Raw genomic sequence first — 21,555 nt, 5'->3', positions numbered from 1 at the left:
TTCAAAAATGTATACATTTCACACACGTTCCCTCAATGTCATTATATTTTCTTAAAATTATGAGATTTGGTATACTGATTTAGGAAGAGTAATACAACTTTTACAGGGCATTTTATCCTCTCTTGAGGACCAAAAGGGGGGACTCTCCAATGGCAGGCCTGGCTGAGTTTTGCTCCTATGCAGGAAATAATATGGGTGGGAATACGGAACTGGGAGCTATGGCTGTTTTCCAACACTTTCCAAAAACATACATTAACAGGACGCCCTTGAGATTAAAAGTACTTTGTCTAATATGCCTGGCAGAAGCCTTCGCACCTGGTCTTCCAGGTGAATCGTGTTTAAAAGTCCTTCCACGCAAAGGCAGGACAGGGCAAAAATATCCTCTCACTACCAAAACACAAGCTCTTGCTGGAAATCGGAAAATCAGGGTTTAAAAGTAGGGCACACTTTTCGGGGTTGGGCGGGAGGGTGACCCCTCTAACTTCACACGTTCTTCGATTTTTAAGAGCAAATGTTGATTTGAGGGGAGCTTCCTTCCCCCCCACCCCATCATCTCTTGCAATTTAATACCATGCTCGCCAGGAACCTTAACCTCGTCATTTTAAAAAATGAGATAGCCGTGACCCGGAGTGAACTTGTTGAGTGTAGGTACAGGAGAGGAAATTCTAGACTCAGTGAACACCCGAGCCTCGTCCAGCGCAATCCCTTCGTGCACACTGGTCAGTGCGCGGCCATGCCCACCTGCGCGCCGACACCGGGTGCTGCGCGTCTGGTCCACCCGCCTTGACCTCGGGCCCGGTGTCCCGGCTGGTGGTGCTGGGCCAGGCATCCCGGCCTTCCCCGGCTGACTAGCCTTGCTCGCTCCCTTCTCGCTGTCTCTCTCCCACCCTCTTCCCAAACCCAGTCACCCCACCGACCCCCCGCTCATCCCCACTTTTCCGGATATCTCCTCAGTCATCCTCTCTCACCCCACCCCGCCTGCCTTCTCTCCAGCCTCCAGTGTCCCCCGCAATCCCTGGTTTCTATGACCTCTTTCGTCAACCCTGCAGGCCTGAAAGAAGGTCACACAGAGGCACATTCAAACTCACACCCCACAAGCCTTGCCCCCAGATAAACCCATGTACACTGTCCTTTGTTCCATTTCTTGGGCCACTTTCTCCATCCCTTCCTCCCTACCCGTCTGGGTTTGCCACCCCACCCCCCAGGAGTACGTTTCCGTCTCCCCGACGCCCTTGCGCTCCCCCTCTGATTTATTAGAGCTCCCGGTTTGGCGCAGATTCCTTTTTCTTCTCCTCCTTCCCATCCTCCCTTCTTGTGCTCCTTTCCACAGTGGGAGTGCTTGCGCCTGCGGCTCAGTCGGCTCCTGTCTAAGCGCCCTGCCCGGCTCCCTCTCCTGTTTCGCTCTCCCGGCTCCTTCTCCAGCTCCCGACTCCGCGGCCCGCCGGCCTCCACCTCTCTCCCCTGCCCCGTTTCCCGTCGCCCCTGCGGGCTCCCCCCGCGCTCGCCCAAGCGCTGCGCTCGCCCCTTGATCGCCCGCCACGCTGCCGGCTCGGCTGCCCGCCCGCCCGCCAGCCCGCCACTGTGCAGTGGAGTTTGGTGGAATCTCTGCTGACGTCACGTCACTCCCCACAGGGAGTCGGAGCTGAGGGAAGAGAGAGGGATGAGAGCGAGGGAGGGGAGAGAGAGTGCGAGAGCGAGCGAGAAAGCTGGAGAAGAGCAGAAAGAAACGGCCAGTGACGGCTAGATTCCGGAGGCCACTGCGCGCCCTTGGACCCCCTCGGAACTCGGCGCCCTCCGGAGCCTCGCCGCCCTCTCGGCCCGGCTTTCGGGCGTTTGCGGTGCAGCCCGTGCCTCGGTTCGCTGGAAATCTCTCCGGGACGCGGCGGGACGCGGAGACAGCAGCTCTCTCCCGGTAGCCGGTAAGTGGAGGCCGTCTCTCCCGCAGGGATGTGAGATAATGCGAGTTTGGAAATTTGTTCCACTTTGGAGAATCTTCACCGTAGGTGATTTGTGGCTCTTGGGGCTGCCTTTCCCCCGAGGTAACGCAGTTGGCAAACAGACCTCGCAAAGCCCTGTTCCTTTCGTCCCCAGTCACAGACGCTAACAATCTACGGGGTGCTGAAGTCGAGTGGGAAGCGAGACCATGGCTGGCATTTAAAAGGAGGTATCTTCCCTTAAATCTTGGTGCCAACACTACAGGGACAAATCCTCAAACTGAGGATTAGCATTCTCAAGATAAAGGGCTCTGTACAAAGTTTCAGCTATTGGAAGATTAGCCCCCTTCCCATTGTTACCAATTGGAAAAAGATTCCATCTTAACTGGCAGTGAGTGACCTCTCAGGCCCAAGCGAATTACCTGGGAGCCAGGCCTGAATGCCAAGCTCACACAATTACTTCGGATTATAAATCCTTTAAATTGATTACCAGTCAATTCCAATCTTGCACTTCGGGAGATACATTTTAAATGGGTGCAGGGGACAGGACTGTTTTCCAACCGTCCAGCAAGAAAAAAATTATGATTCTAAATCTGAGAAGTATGTTTCTCTTTTTAATACAATTTAATGATTTTACTTTCCTAAGCAGTTTAGAAATCAAACCATCATAGGGTGGTGTGATTTTTATTTTACTCTTTTTTTCTATTTGTGCAAGTAGCATGTCTTACTAAACTAAATTTTTAAAGAAATTTACTATCATGAATTAAAATAATATAGGAAATTCATACATTCTAAAATATTTTATGAAAAATTTGATTTTGAGAGATTTCCTTGCATTCTTTTTAGGCCATTAATAAGAATTAAAGATGCTTTTAATATCGTTTTGGAGGAAATCCATCTAAAAATTCAAATACCAGTTATGTCAAGGAAACAAAGCACTTAAGCAATATAGATTGAGGATTTTTGTTGATGTAACAAAATAAACATACAAGGTTTCAACAATCAAACCTTCCCTAAAAATGAAATAGCTACTTCATTTATGGAATGTTTTGCTCTACCTCAGAAAAACTACACTTAAATTATTCAGGTGCTTTGTTCCTCAAGTTGAGCATGTTTGTCCTCAAGTGTTCCTGAAGCATCGATATTAATTGGTTTAAAAGAAGGCTTAAACTGCTAAAATACAGAACTATGTTAAGCAGTATTTTAATTTCCTTAAATGATTACCCACTGCAAATTAATTTACTGACTAATCTCACTAATTTAGTTCATTGAAAACATATGTTCTTGCCATGTTTATTTTTAAACTTTCCATTAAAGATTTTGTTATAGGGTAACAACTTGAATGGAAAGGAGGGAAATGTGAAAGGATGTGAAATTATTAGGACTATATTTCATTCCTGCAATTTCATCTTTTGGCAGTCAGCAGAAATAATTTTTAAGTAAATTGTTTTATTCCTTAGGGCTTGCCTGCCTGCCTGCCTTAGCCAGTGTGGCTCTGGGTGCTCCCATTAGCTGTGTCGTGCTTTTTAGTAAGCTCACAATAGAAAACTCACGTTGGCCAAAACAAGATTGCCTGGCGTATACATTCCAAGCAGGACATGAACTTTTGGGGTGAGAACAACTTCCCAACGGGAAAAGTTGCTCATCTTAATTTGTGAGATTAGCCATTGAAGCCAGTCTCTAAATCCGGCAGCCAAATTTGTCTTGTAAGACTTGCCTTGACAGGGCAAGTTTAAGGATCAGCAGGCAGGAATTGGAGGTCTCTTTCTAAAAATTACCTTCCCCAGATATTTAGACTCAATTCATCTAGTAAGCCTGGTCATTATATGAAGGAGAAAAAAAAAAGCAGGTTTCAGGACTCATTTTGACTGCAAAATAAATCCCCAAGTCATAAGGACATGTAGGAGTGAGCTAAGAAACATGCCTTGACCTTCTTTTCAGTCTTTAGAGAGGAGTTCTTGAAGATTTGTTTTGTATTGCTTTGTTTGGTCTTCAGCACTGAAGCTTGGGAGTGGGGGGAGAATGTGTAATAATTGACTGACTTTACACTGAGCTACCCGATCTTTTTCTCTTGTATATTTTACTATTAAAAAAAATAAAAACTATTTGCAGTTACCATCTGCAAAGCTCTGGCTACCGGCTAATAATGCAGCCAATTCAGAAGTTAAAAAAAAAAAAAAGATTATCGAAATGATGATGACATGCAAATTTCCCCTGAAATTATCATAAGTAAACATTTGAAGTCTGGACTAATAAAATCCCATCTGTGTTACTTCATATCGAGTTAGTAGAAAGCTGTGATAATGAATTTTGTAATATCTCATGAACAGACATCTCAATCAGGGACTAATCCTGTGATTTTACTGCAGAATCACTAAATCTGGAGCCACCAAACTGCTACTTCTGGGCCCCCGGGCCCGCAAGCATCGGCAGAGCCCCCGCCCGCGTCCACGCTAGCGGGTGGGGGAACCGCCTGGCGGTCCCCATCCCTGGAGCCCCACGCCGCCGCGCGGGGCAGCCCCTCCTCTAGGCAGCGACCTTGGCCAGAGGCCCCTGGGCCCCGGCTCCTTCCAGGAGAGGCCGAGGAGCCGGGAAATGCGACTCCGCCAGAGCCAGACCCCCCCCTAGCTCCCTGCCCAGCCTCCGCCCCTTGCGCAGCCGGGTATCGCCCGCCCCCCAGCCCCAGCCCCGGACCTGAGTGAGGTGGGCCCTTCCGCCGCCGGCGTACCCTGGGTAGCGTGGAGCGAGGCAGGCGCCGAGATCCAAGGGGCCTGAGGAGCGGGCACCTTTCTTTCCTTCCGTCTTTAAAGCAGCCGCGGCTCTTCTACCCACCCCGACAGAGCCCCTCGCCACCCACCTCTCCCGGTTTGCTCGTGGCGGAGAAGGGGGCGCACGTTAAACGCTTGGCTCGCTGCGTTGTGGTTGGAAATTTGGAGAAGATCTGGTTTGCCGGGGAGGAGAAGGGGGAGAACTGGAGGAGCTGGTCTCTCAGAGCTATTTCTCTGTCCTCGGCGGGCAGTAAACCCTCCGGGGGACGTTTGCCACGCTCTCCTCAATCTCAGTCACTTCACCCCGTTCCCCTGCTCTGCGATCTTAAATCATACTTTAGGGTAAATAAATGGCCGGGTGAGTATCTCCAGGGCAAAGTGTGGCTAAATATGGAAAAGTGGCTCCTGATGGTTGAGAGGCCCGAAGCCAGCTCGCTCCTGGAGCACCCTAGGCCTAGGGAGTCCTGTTCGTTTCAGAATTACAGAAAATCGAGGGGAACTGTTACCTAACAGGAACAAGTTGACTCTGGCACTCTATAAATGTTTACTAGGCTTCAGCTAACGGACAGCCACTGTGCTGGCCTTCACGTGCAACTCTCCAAGGAGAAAGTCCTCTTCACTCATCCCCAAATTTTGTATCTGCTAAGGCTGTCCTCGTGTTCAGACGGGCTTTTAACCCCTGACACAGACTCCCCTGTGAGTAGTTCCACAGCCTAGGTTCCCAGAACACGGTGACTTGATCGGCCAAGAGCTCCTGGACCCATTTGCTGCAACTCTGGAGGCACATTCCCTCGCCCCTCTTTGGTAAACATTCAGATGTCCTGGACCGGGGGCAAGGGTGGGAATGAGGCTGGGCTGCCAGAGACTGTCAGGTTCGAGAAACACGCCTGAAACCTAGCACAGACTAGGCGCCTAATAGCTAGTGTCGAAGTCGTCTGCCCCACAGGTAGCCTGCTTTGAGCCCTGCGCGCTCGCCCGCCGCCGCTTCTCACAGCCCTCCTTCTCTTCCGTTTTGCAGATAACGGGGAATGGAGACCAACTGCCGCAAACTAGTGTCGGCGTGTGTGCAATTAGGTAAGAGTCGTTTCTTCCGCCAGGGTCACCCGACGGGAGACCGCGACACGCGAGGGCGGCGAGAGGGCACTGGTCCCGTGGCGAGGCCGCGCGACGGGCGCTTCCCCGAGGGGTCGGCCAGAGCAGGAAGGAAATCAGAACCAGGACGCCGGTGGCCTCTCCCAGTGGGGGGTTGTGGATAGAGAGGGAGCGTGTCGCCGCGTGTCGAAGCCCCGGGCCTCCGCCTCCCGACGGGAGCTGCTGGCAGCCGGGGAGGCGCGGAGAGAGAACGCCGCCCTGCGCCGGGTTGCCAGAGGGTCCGGGAGACGGGAGTGTCCTCCGCTCTTTCCTCTAACTGGGTCTTTGCTCTTTGTCCCTCTTTCTCCTCCGTCCTGCCTCCCTCTCCCAACCTCCTCGACCCCCGCTACTTTCCGCCGCCATCCGGGGCGTCTCTCTCCCGGCACGTGGGGCGGGCGCGCGTGGCCCAGGCGTGCAGCCGGCGGCCGTTGAATGCCTCTTCCCCAAAGACTCCGAAATCAAAAAGGTCGAGTTCACGGACTCCCCCGAGAGCCGGAAAGAGGCGGCCAGCAGCAAGCTCTTCCCGAGGCAGCATCCCGGCGCCAATGGTAAGGCCGAGAACGAGGCGCAGGCCGCGCGCTGGGCACCAGCCTCCGGTCCTCTGGGGCTCGGGTGAGACGCACGCAGGCGAGGCCGCCAGACGGGGCGCGCCTGCTCGGAACTTGGCCTCTGGTTGGGATGGGAAGCAGCCGTCCAAGGAACGTTAATTCCCTTCCCCAAATTATACTGCACTCCTGAGACCCATCACCTCTCCCTCTCCCTCTCGCTCTCTCCTGATCATCTCCTGATGTGTGGCCTGATCTGTGCACACCCCCAACCTACCTCTGTGCCGCTAGCTGGCGTGGAAAAGTGGTCCAACAGCGACCTCTGTCGCTCACCACGTCCCACTGCATGCAGCAGCGGCAGGGCCCACCCCGTACCGACGGCCCTCGGCCGCGCCCCTCCCAGGCTTGTGGGCGCGGGGTTTACCGCGGAAGGCCAGCACGCGAGGCTCGGGCTGGCGTAGGTTCGCCCCGGCGGCGAGCTGACAACAGCCCTGCAGAGCCTGAGGGCAGCAACTGCGCGCAGCAGCCGAGGGTGGAATGGAGTGTGTGCCCCTGTCGACACGAACCTACCTGTTGTGCTGGTTGCGGGATCTCGGGTTTTGGTAGTGTGGTTGATCGGTTTCACTCTGGACGAGGCAAGGGATATTGCTGCTCAAAGTGTGCAGGCGTGTGTCAAACTTAAAACGTCTCCTACGCACAGATCTTGTTGAATTGAAACGTGTCTTTTAGGTGTGTGTGTGTGTGAGAGAGAGACAGAGACAGAGAGAGACAGAGAGACAGAGAGGGGATGAGAGGACAACCTTTCCTTTGGAATACATGAAAAACTCAAATTTACCGTTCGTCTATTCTCCGTGTTTTCCAGGCCCCTTAATAAATAAGTGCCTATCCTTAGGAGGTTGTTGACCTTTGATAACGTGAGGAGATAAAGCCCTCACAGTCCTCGGCCCCTAACCCCCTCTTTCCGGATTAAAGTGTAAGGATACAAATGTAATGTGTGCTAGAGGGGAGCGAATTGGGACTCCCCGCCAAGTAAACAAACCGTATTACCGAGAAGAAAACAAAAGCCCCGCACTGGGCTTCCCAGTGAATTGGAGAGAAAAGCATCATTTGTTGGAATAAAACGTCTAAAGTGGTGTGGAGCACAACGGCCTCGACACTGCGCAATATCGCTAAGTCCTCCTGCTGGGCCAGTTAAACGCTCACTTGTCCGGGATTAACCCCATGGGGTTAAATGGGGCCATGTAGAGATAACGTCGGGTGATTTCTGTCATTAAGATTGTGTTAAATTCTTCTTCTGTTTGATAATCGGTCGTAAAAATAAATTATTACACCAGAGTATGTTTGGGATATGGTTAAAAATCAAGAGCAGCGATGACTCCCGGGGAAAATGCTTTGTGCGTGTTCAGCGCCGGCTCCGGCCAGGCTAGGGGAGCTCCCCAGTCTCGCTTCGCACAGCGCGGGCCGGCCGCGGCCCAGCCGAGGTTGACATTTCTCGCAGCGCTGGGAGCCGAGAGATGCAAAATGCCTCCTCCCACCCCCACCCCAATCCAGTGTTTTCTTGACCCCAGGAATGGTTTCTGAGGACAGGTGGCTTCCACGAGAGCTTAGGACCCCTTGGAGGGGAAGCCTGAGGTGGGATGGGGGCTTCCTAGGTGGGCAAGAGGCGGCGGAGAGCCGGTGAGTCCTGTCTGCTCCTGTCACCGTTCAGGCAGGCGCTCCTGGGCGTTCGCTTTTGGTAATTAGCAAACAAATAAAGAGCTAGAAATAACAAACGATTGTTTTCTTAACCATTATGTTCAGGCCCGGATTATTTTAGTGCAGTGATAGGCTCTTCCCCACACAGCTAAGTCTGTTTTCTACCTTTTGGACCGAAGAGGAAAATTGCTGCCCAAACATGTTTAATGCCATTAATTAAGAAGAGACACGTGATAGGAAAAATGCTGAAATTCTTGATTTTATTGGCGTTTAGGGAATGGGATTAGACCAAAAATGTCACACACGAGTGGGCAAAGCCATAGAAGGAAGGTTGCCACAGTCCCGTTTACTGAGTAGAAGTAAATTTAACTTATGGAATATGCAAACTCCTATCGACAGCCTGCGAAAGAAAGAGAGAAAGAAAGAAAAGAAAAGAAAAGAAAGAAGGAAAGAAAGAAGGAAAGAAAGAGAAAAATGATTTTTTCTCCTTAATTTTTTAGTTTTTATTTGCTTTTTTTTTTTTTGGCTTTTAAAAAGAAAAGTGTTTACAATGACATGCGATTTTCGAAAAGGGCCATGCTATTCTATTATTGGTACTATTCTCCCTCATCCCCCCAAAACACGGTGTCCTCATTGAAGACTGAAAACGTTTTCGGAGTTGACAGTGTCGACCTCTGGGAGGCCCGACCTCTGCGTCCCATCGCAAGCGAGTCCCCATCCCCTTGATACCCACAGCCTGGCTAGAACCCCGAAACGGGAGGGGGCAGGGAGTAGGCTGAAGATCCCCTAAAGCCAGGGGTTTGAGAGAGGGTGAAGAGAGGGGTGGCTAGGTATGGCAGGTGAAGACAGGAAGAGTTGACAAGTTAAACAGCATCCCCCACACAGAAGGGGCAGAGGCCCGCTTAGAACATCCCCCTGGAACAGAGGTCCTTGGCTTTTCCCCGCTTTGGGTGTCCCGAAAGGAGCTCCGTTTGGAGGAACTCAAAAAGTTGTCTTCGCCTTCGGGAAGAGGACGGAATGATCCTCCCCTGTCAATACCTTTAAAGTTTAGGGGCCGTGGCTCTGGATTCGCAGCTGGAATCGACCGAGCTGCCGCCTTTCGGTCCCCGAGCCTGGCTTCGCGACCGGACCGGGGGCGGGTACCTTCGCCGGGCCTCCCCCAGCGATGCCATTAATTTTTAAATCGTTTTGGCAGAGCAGTTGGGCTGAAAGTGTTCGACCCGGGCGTCTGGTGCGCGCAGACTTCCTTCCCTAGGGACAGGGACTCCAAGGCCCCGCCGCGACACACACCGTCTCCTGCGGCAGCAGCCGGGTGCCCGTCTTCTTCAGAGCACCCGCGGTAACCCCCGCCGCCTTGGCGGCCGCAGAGCCCTATTCACTCAATCACCAAATGCTTGCGGAGCACATACACCGTGGATTCCTAATGTATCCCCCCCGCGCCCCCCAAAACAAATCGCCTGGTTTCCCTTCGCCGTTACAGAGCTATTTTAATGCTCACAAGGAGCACCGCGAAAGCAGCCCAGACCACCTCCAGCAAAAGGCAAAATGGTGCTGCGTGGGGCGGCGCTCCGGCTTGAGCGTGGTCAGAAAGAAGGGGGGTGTTTAGAAAGGTGGAGGGCTCTTAGTGCGAAGAGGGGTCAGGGGACCGGGGCGTGCTGCAGAGGCGTGAGGTCTCCGGAAGCGCGGAGCTGGGGAAGGGGAGAATTCCATTTTTTTTCTACCCACACCCCACCCCACGCCAAATCTGCAGCTTATCGGTAGAAGCTGCCTCTCCTTTCTGTGTGGGTTTTTTTTCCTCCCAAGAGGGGAAATTGTCCAAAAGTAGTCAGTCCCAGCGGATTTCCGCCCGCACAGTAGTAGTCTTTACAGGTCGCGTTCCTCGGTACTGACGCGGTGCGCGCCCAAAGTTTCGCGAGGCTGGCTCGACTGTCATCCCGCACCGCCCGCTGTTAATATATGCAGCAGTTGTTAGAGCGACTCGGGGGAGAAGGAAATGTATAACGAAAGCTTATTCGTGAGCAGGAATATACTAATGGAACAATCTGATGTCTTCTTAATCCTATGTAAAAAGCTTTGTCGTCTTCCTAATATTGACTGAATGGGTAATTAATGGCTCTTCATCTAGGCGAATACCCTGTAATCCAAAGATAGGCAAAAGACAACAAGCCCAAGGTAGAAGACAAAAGGCCCAACTGCGGCCGCCACCCTCCTTCCTCCCACCCCCCGCTCAGCGTCTTCAAATGGGAAAGTTTCCTCTCAGGAGAAAAAGGCAAGAGTGGGAGAATATACATACCTTTCCTGGGCTAGACGTAATCACAGAAGCTGGCCGCCCCGCTCAGTTCTCCACTACTCCGTCTTTTCCCCACCAGTCCTTCCCTCCGCTTTTCTCTCTTCTCCATTCCTCTAGAAAGTCTCTCCCATTGTGGCCCTGACCAGCACCTTTTCCCCCAAGGCACCCATCTTTCATTTAAGGAAGTGATTGATAACAGAGGACCAACATACAAGGTCCTCAGAAGACTCAGGCAAAGGACTGAGCTCCTTTCTGATCCTGAGGACGCTCCTTTCTTTTACAACTTAAGGCAGACAGTCTGTGAGGACTAAGGTAGTTGGGAAGGGAGGGAAGAAATGAATAGAAGGAGAGAGAGCAGGCAAAATTACGTGTATGTGTTAAACAGCGATAGGGAGTGATGCAGTCAACTTCATTGTGAGGATGTGACATGAAGAGTGCCCAAGATTCTCCCAGCATGTTTTTAACAGGCTGACATTTTAATTTAAACCTTTAGAAGTAATATATTACTTGTGTTACGACAATGAGGTGGGTTCCTTTTTTTTTTGTCAGCTGACAGTTTTTAAAATATTATTTCACTAGGGAAATAAAAGCTTCATCTCAGATTATAGGTGGGTATTTTTGGATTTATGTGATTTATGGTCACCATGACAACTAATGCTGAATGTTAGCTACCAGCATGTCTGGGAGAGGGAAGACAGAAAGAAGGGGAACAAGAGAAATAGAAAGGGAGACGGGACATGAGCTGAAGAGGGAAAATAGAGAAAAGAGAAAGAGGAGCATTTCAATCCACTTTTTTTTTTTAAGTAACTTTAGTTAGTCCCTTGTCATTTCTATCTGTCTGGACCTAGATGTTGATGTTTATCTCATTCCTCTATCTCTCTCTTACCTCTATACACAAATATACCGTTCTCTTTATTTTACTTTTCCACGACTAGTTGCAGTTCGACGATTAAATGAGCCCCTAATAAACCTGTAGCATTAACAGGCTGATGTGAAAAGGCATTACAGCACGTGGGTTTAGTGATTGCGGTAGTCCTCCCACCTCCCCGAGCCCCCTCGAATCTCTCGCTCTTCTCTCCACCCGCCAGTGTGGGGTGAAGAGAACCGCCCAGCAGCCAGCTATCCCAAACTTGAAGCCACAGTGTGGGAACGGAAATATGGGGACCATTTGCAGGGACCCAGAGAGGACGGATGTTGCTCAGTACCTCTACAGACTTCTGATTCCGAAAAGAATCCGCCACTTTTTACAAACCTGCACTTTTTTATTCCATTTAGGGAATGGGGGAGGCGGAATCAGCCACAATAAAGCCTTTAATTTCTGGGTGCTTCGGCTTCGTGACTGGGGTGGGGGGAGGACAGTGAAGCGGCCCTTTCCAGCTTGATTTGCGGGCAGAGAAGAGCCAGGCAGGGGAAGGAGGGGAGGCAGAGCCACTTCTCCGGGCAAGGTGCAAGGTCTCCCTCTGACCTCTGCGCCTAACACCGCACGCTCGCGCATACACACACTCACGCCTGTCACGTGCCTCCGACCTGAGTCCGGGCGGGTCTCGTCCTTGAGCTGGCCTGGACGGGAGCGAGACTACCACCCCTCTACGGCCTGACAGCGCAAGGAGACATCTAACTGAACCATCTTCCAGGTGAGCTTTGAGGACAGATTTTTTTTTTTTTTCCCAGAAGTCAAGGGTCACTTGGTTGGGTCCCAGTTCATATCCCGGCCGCCACAGCCGAGAGTTTGGCGGCGCTACCCAACCCATTCTCGCCGCAATGGCCAGAGGGCCTTTGTGCAACTAACCCTGAAGAGTGTGAAATTAAATAAGACCTTAAGGCTGGTAATCGGTGGCAAATACCAGCTCAAAACACGCCTGACCCCGTGTCACACATTTCCCTCCTCAAGGGTCTTTCTTTAGCAAGAAAACCCGATTGAGACGATCCCTGATTTCTTCTGAGTGGAAAACCCAAAGCCGCGCTGGGCTTCCTGTCCTTTCCCCACCGCAACTGTGCAGCACCTCCAGCTTCCCCGAACCGACCATGCTGGGTTTTTTCTGAATTGGCAATTTCTGTGATGGAGGCTGAAGTCATAGTAATTTCTAGGACCAGTCAAAGAAGAGTGGGGGACAGGCGGGTAACAGTAGCTCTGAACTGACAGAATACCTAAGGTTCCCTTACTTCCAGCTCCTTTGTCATCTGTATTGCCTATACATTTGCACCCACAGGTTTTTTGTAGATTAAATCTAAAAATTGCCCACCACCACTAGAGTTTTAACTGAAAAATGTTTCTTCATTCCCCACTACATACTTGCTTTTCCTCATCTAGACTTTTCATGTTGGAGCACTCCTACCACCGGTGGAGTGAACGCTGTTGGGGCTGGAAAGGGTATCACCCAAACTCAGAGTGTGTGAAGTGATTAGAAGATTAGGAGAGAGTTGAAACTCTGGCTAGAAAAATGCAAAGAAATACCTCCCTGCCTCAGTTGGGGTTTTTCTTGGGGGGGGATATATTATGTATGTGTATTTCTATCTATAGATAGATATATGCGTATGTATATATGATTTCATTTTTGCGTAACCAGAGTTCTTCAAGTAATTTGTCTTTCTTTATTCTCCACTTGACTTTGCAATGGATCAATATAGTTTAAGATACCTTATCTTTTTAGGCTTTCAGGCTGATCACCAGCATTTCCACACGTTGGCACTACGGGGAGCTGTCATTTGCCCTTAGATTTTTCACCCACTTTGGAGGTTGGTTTAGGTCCTTCATACTGTATTTGCCTTGAGGAAAGTTCTGTTAGTCAACAGAGCCAAAGAGCTTAAATCAAAATTCCATGGGTTTAATGAGAGATGGGCTTAGAAATCTACATGGCTCTGTGGAGCTTCTCAGCTCTCCTGAGTAAGGAGTTTTGAAAACCACTCAGAGCCTCCACCAAAAATTGCAACTCCAGGGTTTGAATGTTGAAGAGACAAGGAAAAAAAGTATGCTCACTATGGAGGAGAATCTTTCATTCTTTGATGTGATTGAGTTTCTTTGTGATATGAAGGCTTGAGCGTATGGTATTGTGGGGATTGCAGCTATGCTGAGGTTTAAGAGAAGATACTAGAATATGATTAGTAAACACATTGGGCAGAAAAGGGCTGGATTCATATTGACTGACTTATAGGTCATCAGTTGGCAGTGCAATGGGAGGAAATATTTACTTTACACATATACTTTATGGTCTTGGGGGAATTAGAGGAAATTCAATAAGAAAATGGTGAGAAACATTTAAAACCCTTATTTAAAAGACTTAAGCAAATTAGTGTCTTATCAGATTAAAAACCACTACAAATGTAAGAGCATTGTCTTCAGTGAAACACTGGGGGGTCTGAGAAGGAGATTCTCCACCAAATCTCAGGGATAAAATGCATCATTTAAGCACCAGTTAATGAGCAGAATGTAAATTAATTTAACCTTCTTTACCAACAGGCTGCTTATGTAACATGTATAATTTAGTGATAAGATTTCAGGACCTAATATAGCTGGACGTATGAGCCTCAGCTAATGCAGACCTGTCACATGAGGATGTGTTCTGCTCTAAGCAGGTGTGTGTATGCATGGAATGGGGTTAACTGGAATAAAAGGTTAAAACCAGAAATGCTGATTTAAAGCTTCCTATGAAGAAAGTTCCTCCTTGTAGCTAAATTCTTCTTAAAGTGGCATGATACTTTGGGGAGAGACTGAAGAATTCTCATTTGGTTCTTGGACTGCTCTCAAGCTTGTTTAAAATGGGGGAGGAGTTGCAGATATGGTGGGGGGGAAGCGGGAGCAGGGCAAAGGAGAGACACATAGGTTACAAACGTATTTGTAGTCTGCTTCGTCCACTCTGCCTCAGATTGAAAAGTTTCCCAATCTTGGGAACAAGGACAAGGAGGGAGTTTTCTGAAGATACCTCATACTGGTGTTGCAAATCATTGACTGTAACGTCAAACAAATACACATTCAGGGATGATAACACTAACTCCACAATAAAGCAATCATCAATGCAGAAACCCAGGGGAGATTAGTTTGTGCTCTCCAGCTGACCTAAGCCGGAGGACAAAAGGACTTTCACAAATTATTTTGAATGATAACTTTGAGTTTCTTTCTTTAATTTCTTTGGAAATAGAGCTGTAAAGATTTAGATGTCCCCAAAGGTGTTTTTTCCTTTTGTTTTAAATAAATGAACAAGGCTTTGCTTTTCCTTGCTGAATGTTCTCCTAGGCTTTTGCCGACAACCTACTGCCTCTGCCTATGGACTCCACCAATTCAAGACAGCCTGGAGCTCCTAGGAATAGAAAATGACTTAAAAATTATCCTTGAAATTGGTTATTTGGCAACATTCTTAATTGTATGGAAATTCATTAAAGCATATTTTATATATAATTAGCTCAAGGTTGTTGATTCTACAGGCTTTATGGGTTTGAATCTGGTAACAAAGTAAACAAGAGAGTTGAATTTAAAGCGTGGCTCTCTCGGGTTAGGATGAGCTTAATACAGTGTATAAGGAATTTGAAAGCTCTCGGATATGTGTCTGAATCAATGTTAAGTAGAATGGATAAGCTTTCAGCATTTTGAAAATGCTGGGTTAGAGTTTCTAGTCTATTGTGTGTTTTCTGTCTGGGGACTAATAAGCATTACAGAGAACGTGATCTGAGGCGACTTTTTATTCTTGTATAAATCCAGAGTGAACCACCAAACAGTTGTTCGTTTAAAGTCAAGGTAATTTTCTTTTGACGGATCCATTTGCTTCTCGAATTCTAATTTATTAGCCTCTCTTGGCTCTGTCTTCTTTGCAATTAAAGTAAAGCTTCTTCAGATTAGCTCCGCAGCATTCACTTGACAGACTGTTTGGAAAATTTAAGATCGGAGAGATGATTTGTTGGTGTTCTGAAATTTTTCTGGTTTTAAGTAGCATGTCTCCTCTCCATACGGGGGAGAAAAACACCTCTCGGTGGGAAATGAATGTAGTGAGACACAAAAGGAAGGAGGGGAGGGTGGCTGGGTGTCTTGTTGATCCTTATACCTCTCAGCCTTCGATCTTTCCGCTTCTTTCTGACGAGCCTTTTACTCCCAGCCGCATATTTCCACCTCCCCACCAGAACTAAAAGCCGGATCGTCTTTGGCCGGGCCGGAGCAGAATTCCCGGGAGCCGCCGGGTGTAGACTCGGCGGGCACAGCGAGGTATTAGCCCGGCCCCGCACAGCTGATAGGTGCAGACCGGACTGTCCCTCGGTCGCGGCTCGGGGGCTCCTGATTGGTGCGGAGTCACGTCACTCCAGCCGGCGAAGGGTCTGGGAGGAGGCGGGGAGGGTTGGGGAGGGCAGCGGCCGAGTGACGTCTCGGCACCAGGAAGCCCGCCTCTGGTTTTAAGATGTTAGGCCAACAGGGAAGCTTGGAGCCGCAGAGCTGGTCCGTCGCTCGCCTGGGTACTGGGACCTGAGCTGCGGCGAGGCCGGGCTCGAGCTCGACCGCCCGAGGGAGTGTGCGTGTGCGCACCGCGGAGGGTGCGCCCAGAGGCCCGCGCCGCTGCCGCCGCCGCCGCCGCAGGAGATCTAGTAACAGCTACCTGTCCCTGTCACTCTTGACACTTCGCTGTCAGGGCTGCCGCGCGGGGGGCGGGCAGAGCGCAAACGGCGGCGTTAGCTTTCCTTATTGGAGGGGTACTGGAGGGAGGGAGGGAGGGAGGGAAGAAAGGGGTCTTTGCCCACTCTTGTTTCGCTTTGGAGCTTGGAAGCCTGCTCCCCAAAGACGCTCCGAACCGTGCTCTCCTACCCACATCCCCATATCTCCTTTGGCCCGCTGACTTTCGGCCGCCGGACCCTTTCGCTTGAGCCTTCCGAAGGGGACTCGGGCGGCTCGGCTCGAGGACTCTGCCGGGGTTGTGTTCCCTGCTCTGCCCGCGGCGGCCACCGCGAGGAAACTCCGCGCCTAGAGCGGGAAGCGGAGCAGGCGGCGGCGGCGGCGGCGGCGGCGGCGGCGGCGGCGGCGGCGGGGCTTCGGCCGGGCGGCAGCCCAGGACTCGTAGGGCGGCGCGCTCCTTCGTCCATGAACTGCATGAAAGGCCCGCTGCACTTTGAGCACCGAGCAGCAGGGACCAAGCTGTTGGCCGCCTCCTCGTCCTCCTCCTGTCACCATCCCCAGCCGCTGGCCATGGCTTCGGTCCTGGCTCCCGGTCAGACCCGCTCCCTGGACTCTTCCAAGCACAGGCTGGAGGTGCACACCATCTCTGACACCTCCAGCCCCGAGGCCGCAGGTAAGGCGCCGCGTGGCCCCGCGCCGCTCGGCCCTTCTCGCCCCCGAGGAAGTCGGCCCCTCCTGGGGGAGGCGTGGTGGGAGTGGTCCTGTAGCCCGCTCCCCGCAGAACTTCTGGTGCCAGGGTTGTGTTGACCCCTCGTCCCGTTCGCTCTGCCTGGACTGCCCGGCTGGGGTGGCGCGATCCACGCGGGCAGTTCTGCCGCCCTCCCTATTCCGATCCTGGCCTCCTTTCTGTTTTTTGGGTCACAAAAATCCCAGTATCTCCATTCGAGGACATTCAGAGGCCGCTCCCCGAGCCCCCATGCGTCCCCTGTTCTGCTCTCGGCTTTCAGCTACCAAGAAGCTCCGCTTGTTAGAAAAATATTTGTGAAACTACGCCTCAGAAGAACAGGCGGTTTTCCTAAAGGGCAGAGGAACTTGGGTGCCTCGCCGAATCCCGAAGCCTACTTTTCCTAGCCTTCCGAAACCGCATCGAAATCTGAGCTTTTTACGAGGGGGTTCTGTAAAACGCGCGCGTGTGGGTGTCCCGGGAGATTTGGTGTGTCCACGCAGAAGCTTATAAATATACCTGAAAGCACAGGCTATAAAAATGAGTGTGCCGTCGCAGTGAGATAAACGTGTAAATAAAACGTGCGGCGCTGGGGGAAGAGAGGCGGTGGGGCGCGCACACCCACACTCACGTCTGCACACCCTGCAGACGCAGCTCTTTCCCTGGCCCGGAGCGGCCGCTCCACACCCTCCTCCCCCGCCAGGCAGCCCAGCTCTTCCCCGGCCTCTGCCGCCTGGTCCAGTTGGCGTTCGCGGGTAGCAGGTGGGCATGCTGACGGGGACCTCTGTGTGTTTCGTTTTCAGAGAAAGATAAGAGCCAGCAGGGAAAGAATGAGGACGTGGGCGCCGAAGACCCGTCCAAGAAGAAGAGGCAGCGGCGGCAGCGGACTCACTTCACCAGCCAGCAGCTGCAGGAACTGGAGGCCACTTTCCAGAGGAACCGCTACCCGGACATGTCCACGCGCGAAGAAATCGCCGTGTGGACCAACCTTACGGAAGCCCGAGTCCGGGTAGGAGCCCGCACGGAGGCTGGGAGGGCTAGCGGGGAGGGCGTTGCGGGGATGCCGGCCCTGTAGCCCGGGAGAGAGTGTGGAAGGCAGCGCTGTCCGGGAGGGCTCGGGTGGGTGCCTTTGCAAAGGCAGATGGCCTCTCACGGCGGCCCCAGTTGCGAGGTTACAGCTCCCTCTTCCGAGACTGGCCGCGGGCCTGGCGCAGGCGCCGGGAGCGGCTCCGGCTCCACGCCCCGACCCACTGCGCGCTCCCAAACGCGGCCGCGTGCATTCCCCTACACAGGGCATTGTGTTCCCGGCTTGTATTCGCCAGACGAGCGCTAATAAGATCCGTCCCAGGCCAGGAGCCGAAGACAGGCTCCAACCTGAGCGCCTTTAACAAGGAAAACCCGCCTGAGACACGCAGGGGTTTGCCCTCCCTGGAAAACTTCCGCGCCAGGCCTAGCCCGGCCCTTTCTCTCCTCTCCTCTCCCTCCTTACACAGTCTTTGCGGTTTTTCTGCCATTCAGATCTCTTCCACACCCTATCCCCTGGTTTTGTGATCTGCGGAAGCAGTTTTAATACACAACTGCTACCCTGCCGGTCCTCTTAGAAAGAAAAGAAGAAAGACTTTTCGGTTTGGTTTATTTATCTTTTCTCAGGAGACTGTTACTCACACCCTTCCTCCCAATCATAATAGTTTTATTAAAGAAAGGGCTTACCTTTGTAGCAAATCTGTACTTTATGGATTGGCAAAAATGAACTTAAATTACCCAATATCCTGGTTTGTGCTGGTCGGTGGAAAACTCCAAATTTGTTAGGATTCTGGAAGCAGAAAACATGCATAGCAGGAGCCAGAGGCTTTGCTGTTAAAAAAAAAAATGCTCTGGATAGAAAAAGAGCCCCCAGTTAGAGCTGAGAAAACAGAAGAAAACACTCTAGCAATAATGATGAAATGAGACCAAAATGCACTCCCAAAGCCGAGAGACCGAAGGCACTCTCTGAGTGGCATGTGTGCAGGGAATGAGGCTGTGCTAGTGGATAAATGAGCCAGGTTGAAGTTGGAAATGGTTTTAGTTTAACAGCGCAGAGCTACGGCTCAGGCCCGGACCGCGTGTTTTTTTGCACAAGGTCAGTTTTTCGTAGCTCTCACGCGCATCTGGGGATCGGGCCTCACACGTACTCTTCTCGCCTGGGCAAAGTTTAGACGGCCCAGGGTAGAAATGGCAAGTAATTAAAATGAAAACACAATCTATGGGGTCTCCGGAATCCTTCGGAAAACCCTCCCCCCACCCCCTCCGACTTCTCAGCAGCCCCTTCCAAGTTCCTGCCGCCGCAGCGCTGCGCTCAGGCTCCCTGGGACTACCTCCTTCCAGGCCCGCTGCTTGTCCAGCCGAGTGGGCAGTGAGGCGTCCTTTTTATAGCTGTCGGGTGCAAAGAGGAAGGGGGATAAAAAGGAAATCGAGAATGAAAGGGAAAAAGGGGGGGAAAAAAGCGGATTAGGTGGCTGGGCCTGGCTGAGATGTGTAATGTGAAACATCATCGGTGTCAGCTCGGAAATCTCGGGTCAGGCCTCGCTCCAATACACAATAACCGCCGTCTGGGGCTACGGGCGGGCCCGATGTGGATTGAGAATGGGGTTGCGTCTGGGCCACCGGACACGGGTGGGGGCTGGCGGGGCTGGGCGGCCGCCCGCAAAGCCCAGCGACTAGGCCGGGCCCGGCCGGAGCAGCGCCGGGCGCGCGGGTCTGGCCTGGGGTGGGCGGAGGGTATGAAGGACTGGAGCGAAGGGAGGGGAAGGCTGCAAAGCGACTCTTCCCTGGTTCCCGGAGATTTACACGCCAGGCTCGCGGAGTTTAATTAGCTGTCGGGGAGGTGGTCTTTTACTTTTTATTTGGTTATTTTGCTAGGCGAGGAAGGGGGTCGTGGCCTGGCGCCTGTTGAGGGCGCACGTTCCGTGGAGTAGGGGGTGGCGGTGGAGATTCGAGAGGGGAGGAGGAGTTGTAGGAGAGAGAGGTGGCCTCCCAGCCCCTTGCCCTCATCACTGTGGCTTTGGAATGCAAGCAAGTTTGCAAGGTGGCCGGGGAAGGGTTGGGCGGAAAGCCCGCTGCTCTGAGTTTATTTTGCAGTAAGTGTTTTTGGACCCTGAGGAGGACGTGGGTTAGTGAATAAGCCACTCGCAGGCCGCCAGGCGGTGTGCTGGGGTTTGTGGCACAACTCAGAGCCCGGGCTCACAGGCCTGAACCGGCCTGGCCCCCTGCGTTGGGACGGGGCTCTGGCAGCTTAGGGCACGGGGCCGTGGGGTGGGGGTGGGGAACTGTGGCGGGGAGGGTGTGCGGGTGTGTGTTCGAGCGGGGGTGGTTGCTGGTGCTTTCCTGGATCTAGGTTTTACTAATCCGATCTGTGGCGTCTGTTTGCTCCCTTGCCCTCCACCCCCAGGTTTGGTTCAAAAATCGCCGGGCCAAATGGAGAAAGCGGGAACGCAACCAGCAGGCCGAGCTGTGCAAGAATGGCTTTGGGCCGCAGTTCAACGGGCTTATGCAGCCCTACGACGACATGTACCCGGGCTATTCGTACAACAACTGGGCCGCCAAGGGCCTCACGTCGGCCTCCCTGTCCACCAAGAGCTTCCCTTTCTTCAACTCTATGAACGTCAACCCCCTGTCATCCCAGAGCATGTTCTCCCCACCCAACTCCATCTCGTCCATGAGCATGTCGTCCAGCATGGTACCCTCAGCGGTGACCGGCGTCCCGGGCTCCAGCCTCAACAGCCTGAATAACTTGAACAACCTGAGCAGCCCGTCGCTGAATTCCGCGGTGCCCACGCCCGCCTGTCCTTACGCGCCGCCGACTCCTCCGTACGTTTATAGGGACACGTGTAACTCGAGCCTGGCCAGCCTGAGACTGAAAGCAAAGCAGCACTCCAGCTTCGGCTACGCCAGCGTGCAGAACCCGGCGTCCAACCTGAGTGCTTGCCAGTACGCCGTGGACCGGCCCGTGTGAGCCGCGCACTGCGCCGGGATTCTAGGACCGTGCCGGATAGAGCAGCTCTGCCCTTGTTGAAAGACTGGGAATTACGCTAGAAGGTCGTGGGCACTAAAGAAAGGGAGAGAGAGAGAGAGAAGATATAGAGAAAAAGGGAAACCACTGAATTAAAGAGAGCTCCTTTGATTTCAAAGGAATTTCCTCAATGTCTGACATCTTTCACTAAAAAGTATTTCCAACAGTTGCAAGGACACACACAAATGTTTGACTGGATATGACATTTTAACATTACTATAAGCTTGTTATTTTTTAAGTTTAGCGTTGTTAACATTAAAATGACTGAAAGGATGTATATATATCGAAATGTCAAATTAATTTTATAAAAAGCAGTTGTTAGTAATATCACAACAGTGTTTTTAAAGGTTAGGCTTTAAAATAAAGCATGTTATACAGAAGCGATTAGGATTTTTTGCTTGCGAGCAAAGGAATGTATATACGAAATGCCACACTGTATGTTTCTAACATATTATTATTATAAAAAAATGTGTGAATATCAGTTTTAGAATAGTCTCTCTGGTGGATGCAATGATGTTCCTGAAACTGCTATGTACAACCTACCCTGTGTATAACATTTCGTACAATATTATTGTTTTACTTTTCAGCAAATATGAAAAAAATGTGTTTTATTTCATGGGAGTAAAATATACTGCATACAAATTGGTCTGGATTCTTTCTGCCCTCCTCTGTCGCCTGGCCAGGGTTTCTCAGTCACTGCTTCCTAAACAAACCAGTTCCCTCTGCCTGCCTAGTTAAATACACAAGGCAGCAGTACTTATTTAAATTTGGTAGAAATAAATTATAGTCATTCATCAGAAACTAAAAAGAAAAAAGAGGTACTCTCAGAA

At 51.4% G+C, this 21,555-nt stretch overlaps 1 protein-coding gene across 3 annotated transcripts; it reads left to right on the top strand.

Moving 5' to 3' along the window:
• The first annotated feature begins 1,598 nt into the window (after window positions 1-1,598).
• Window positions 1,599-21,341, top strand: PITX2 (paired like homeodomain 2). 3 transcript variants are annotated; one of them, XM_082653380.1, is made up of 5 exons: window positions 1,599-1,919; window positions 5,721-5,776; window positions 6,244-6,381; window positions 17,481-17,686; window positions 20,105-21,341. In XM_082653380.1, the coding sequence occupies exons 2-5, from the start codon at window positions 5,731-5,733 to the stop codon at window positions 20,666-20,668; spliced, it is 954 nt and encodes a 317-aa protein (XP_082509506.1). In that variant the 5' UTR covers window positions 1,599-1,919; window positions 5,721-5,730; the 3' UTR covers window positions 20,669-21,341. The 3 variants fall into 3 exon arrangements, with proteins under 3 accessions (XP_082509506.1, XP_082509507.1, XP_082509505.1); XM_082653381.1 differs by lacking the exon at window positions 6,244-6,381 and having other exon boundaries at window positions 1,603-1,919; XM_082653379.1 differs by lacking the exons at window positions 1,599-1,919; window positions 5,721-5,776; window positions 6,244-6,381 and adding an exon at window positions 16,398-16,626.
• The last annotated feature ends 214 nt before the right edge of the window (window positions 21,342-21,555 follow it).

Source organism: Grampus griseus (genome assembly GCF_964374135.1).
Source record: "Grampus griseus genome assembly, chromosome: 4".
Lineage (NCBI taxonomy): Eukaryota > Metazoa > Chordata > Mammalia > Artiodactyla > Delphinidae > Grampus > Grampus griseus.
Note: the sequence above shows the minus strand (reverse complement) of the source record. Positions and strands in the feature narration are given on the sequence as shown.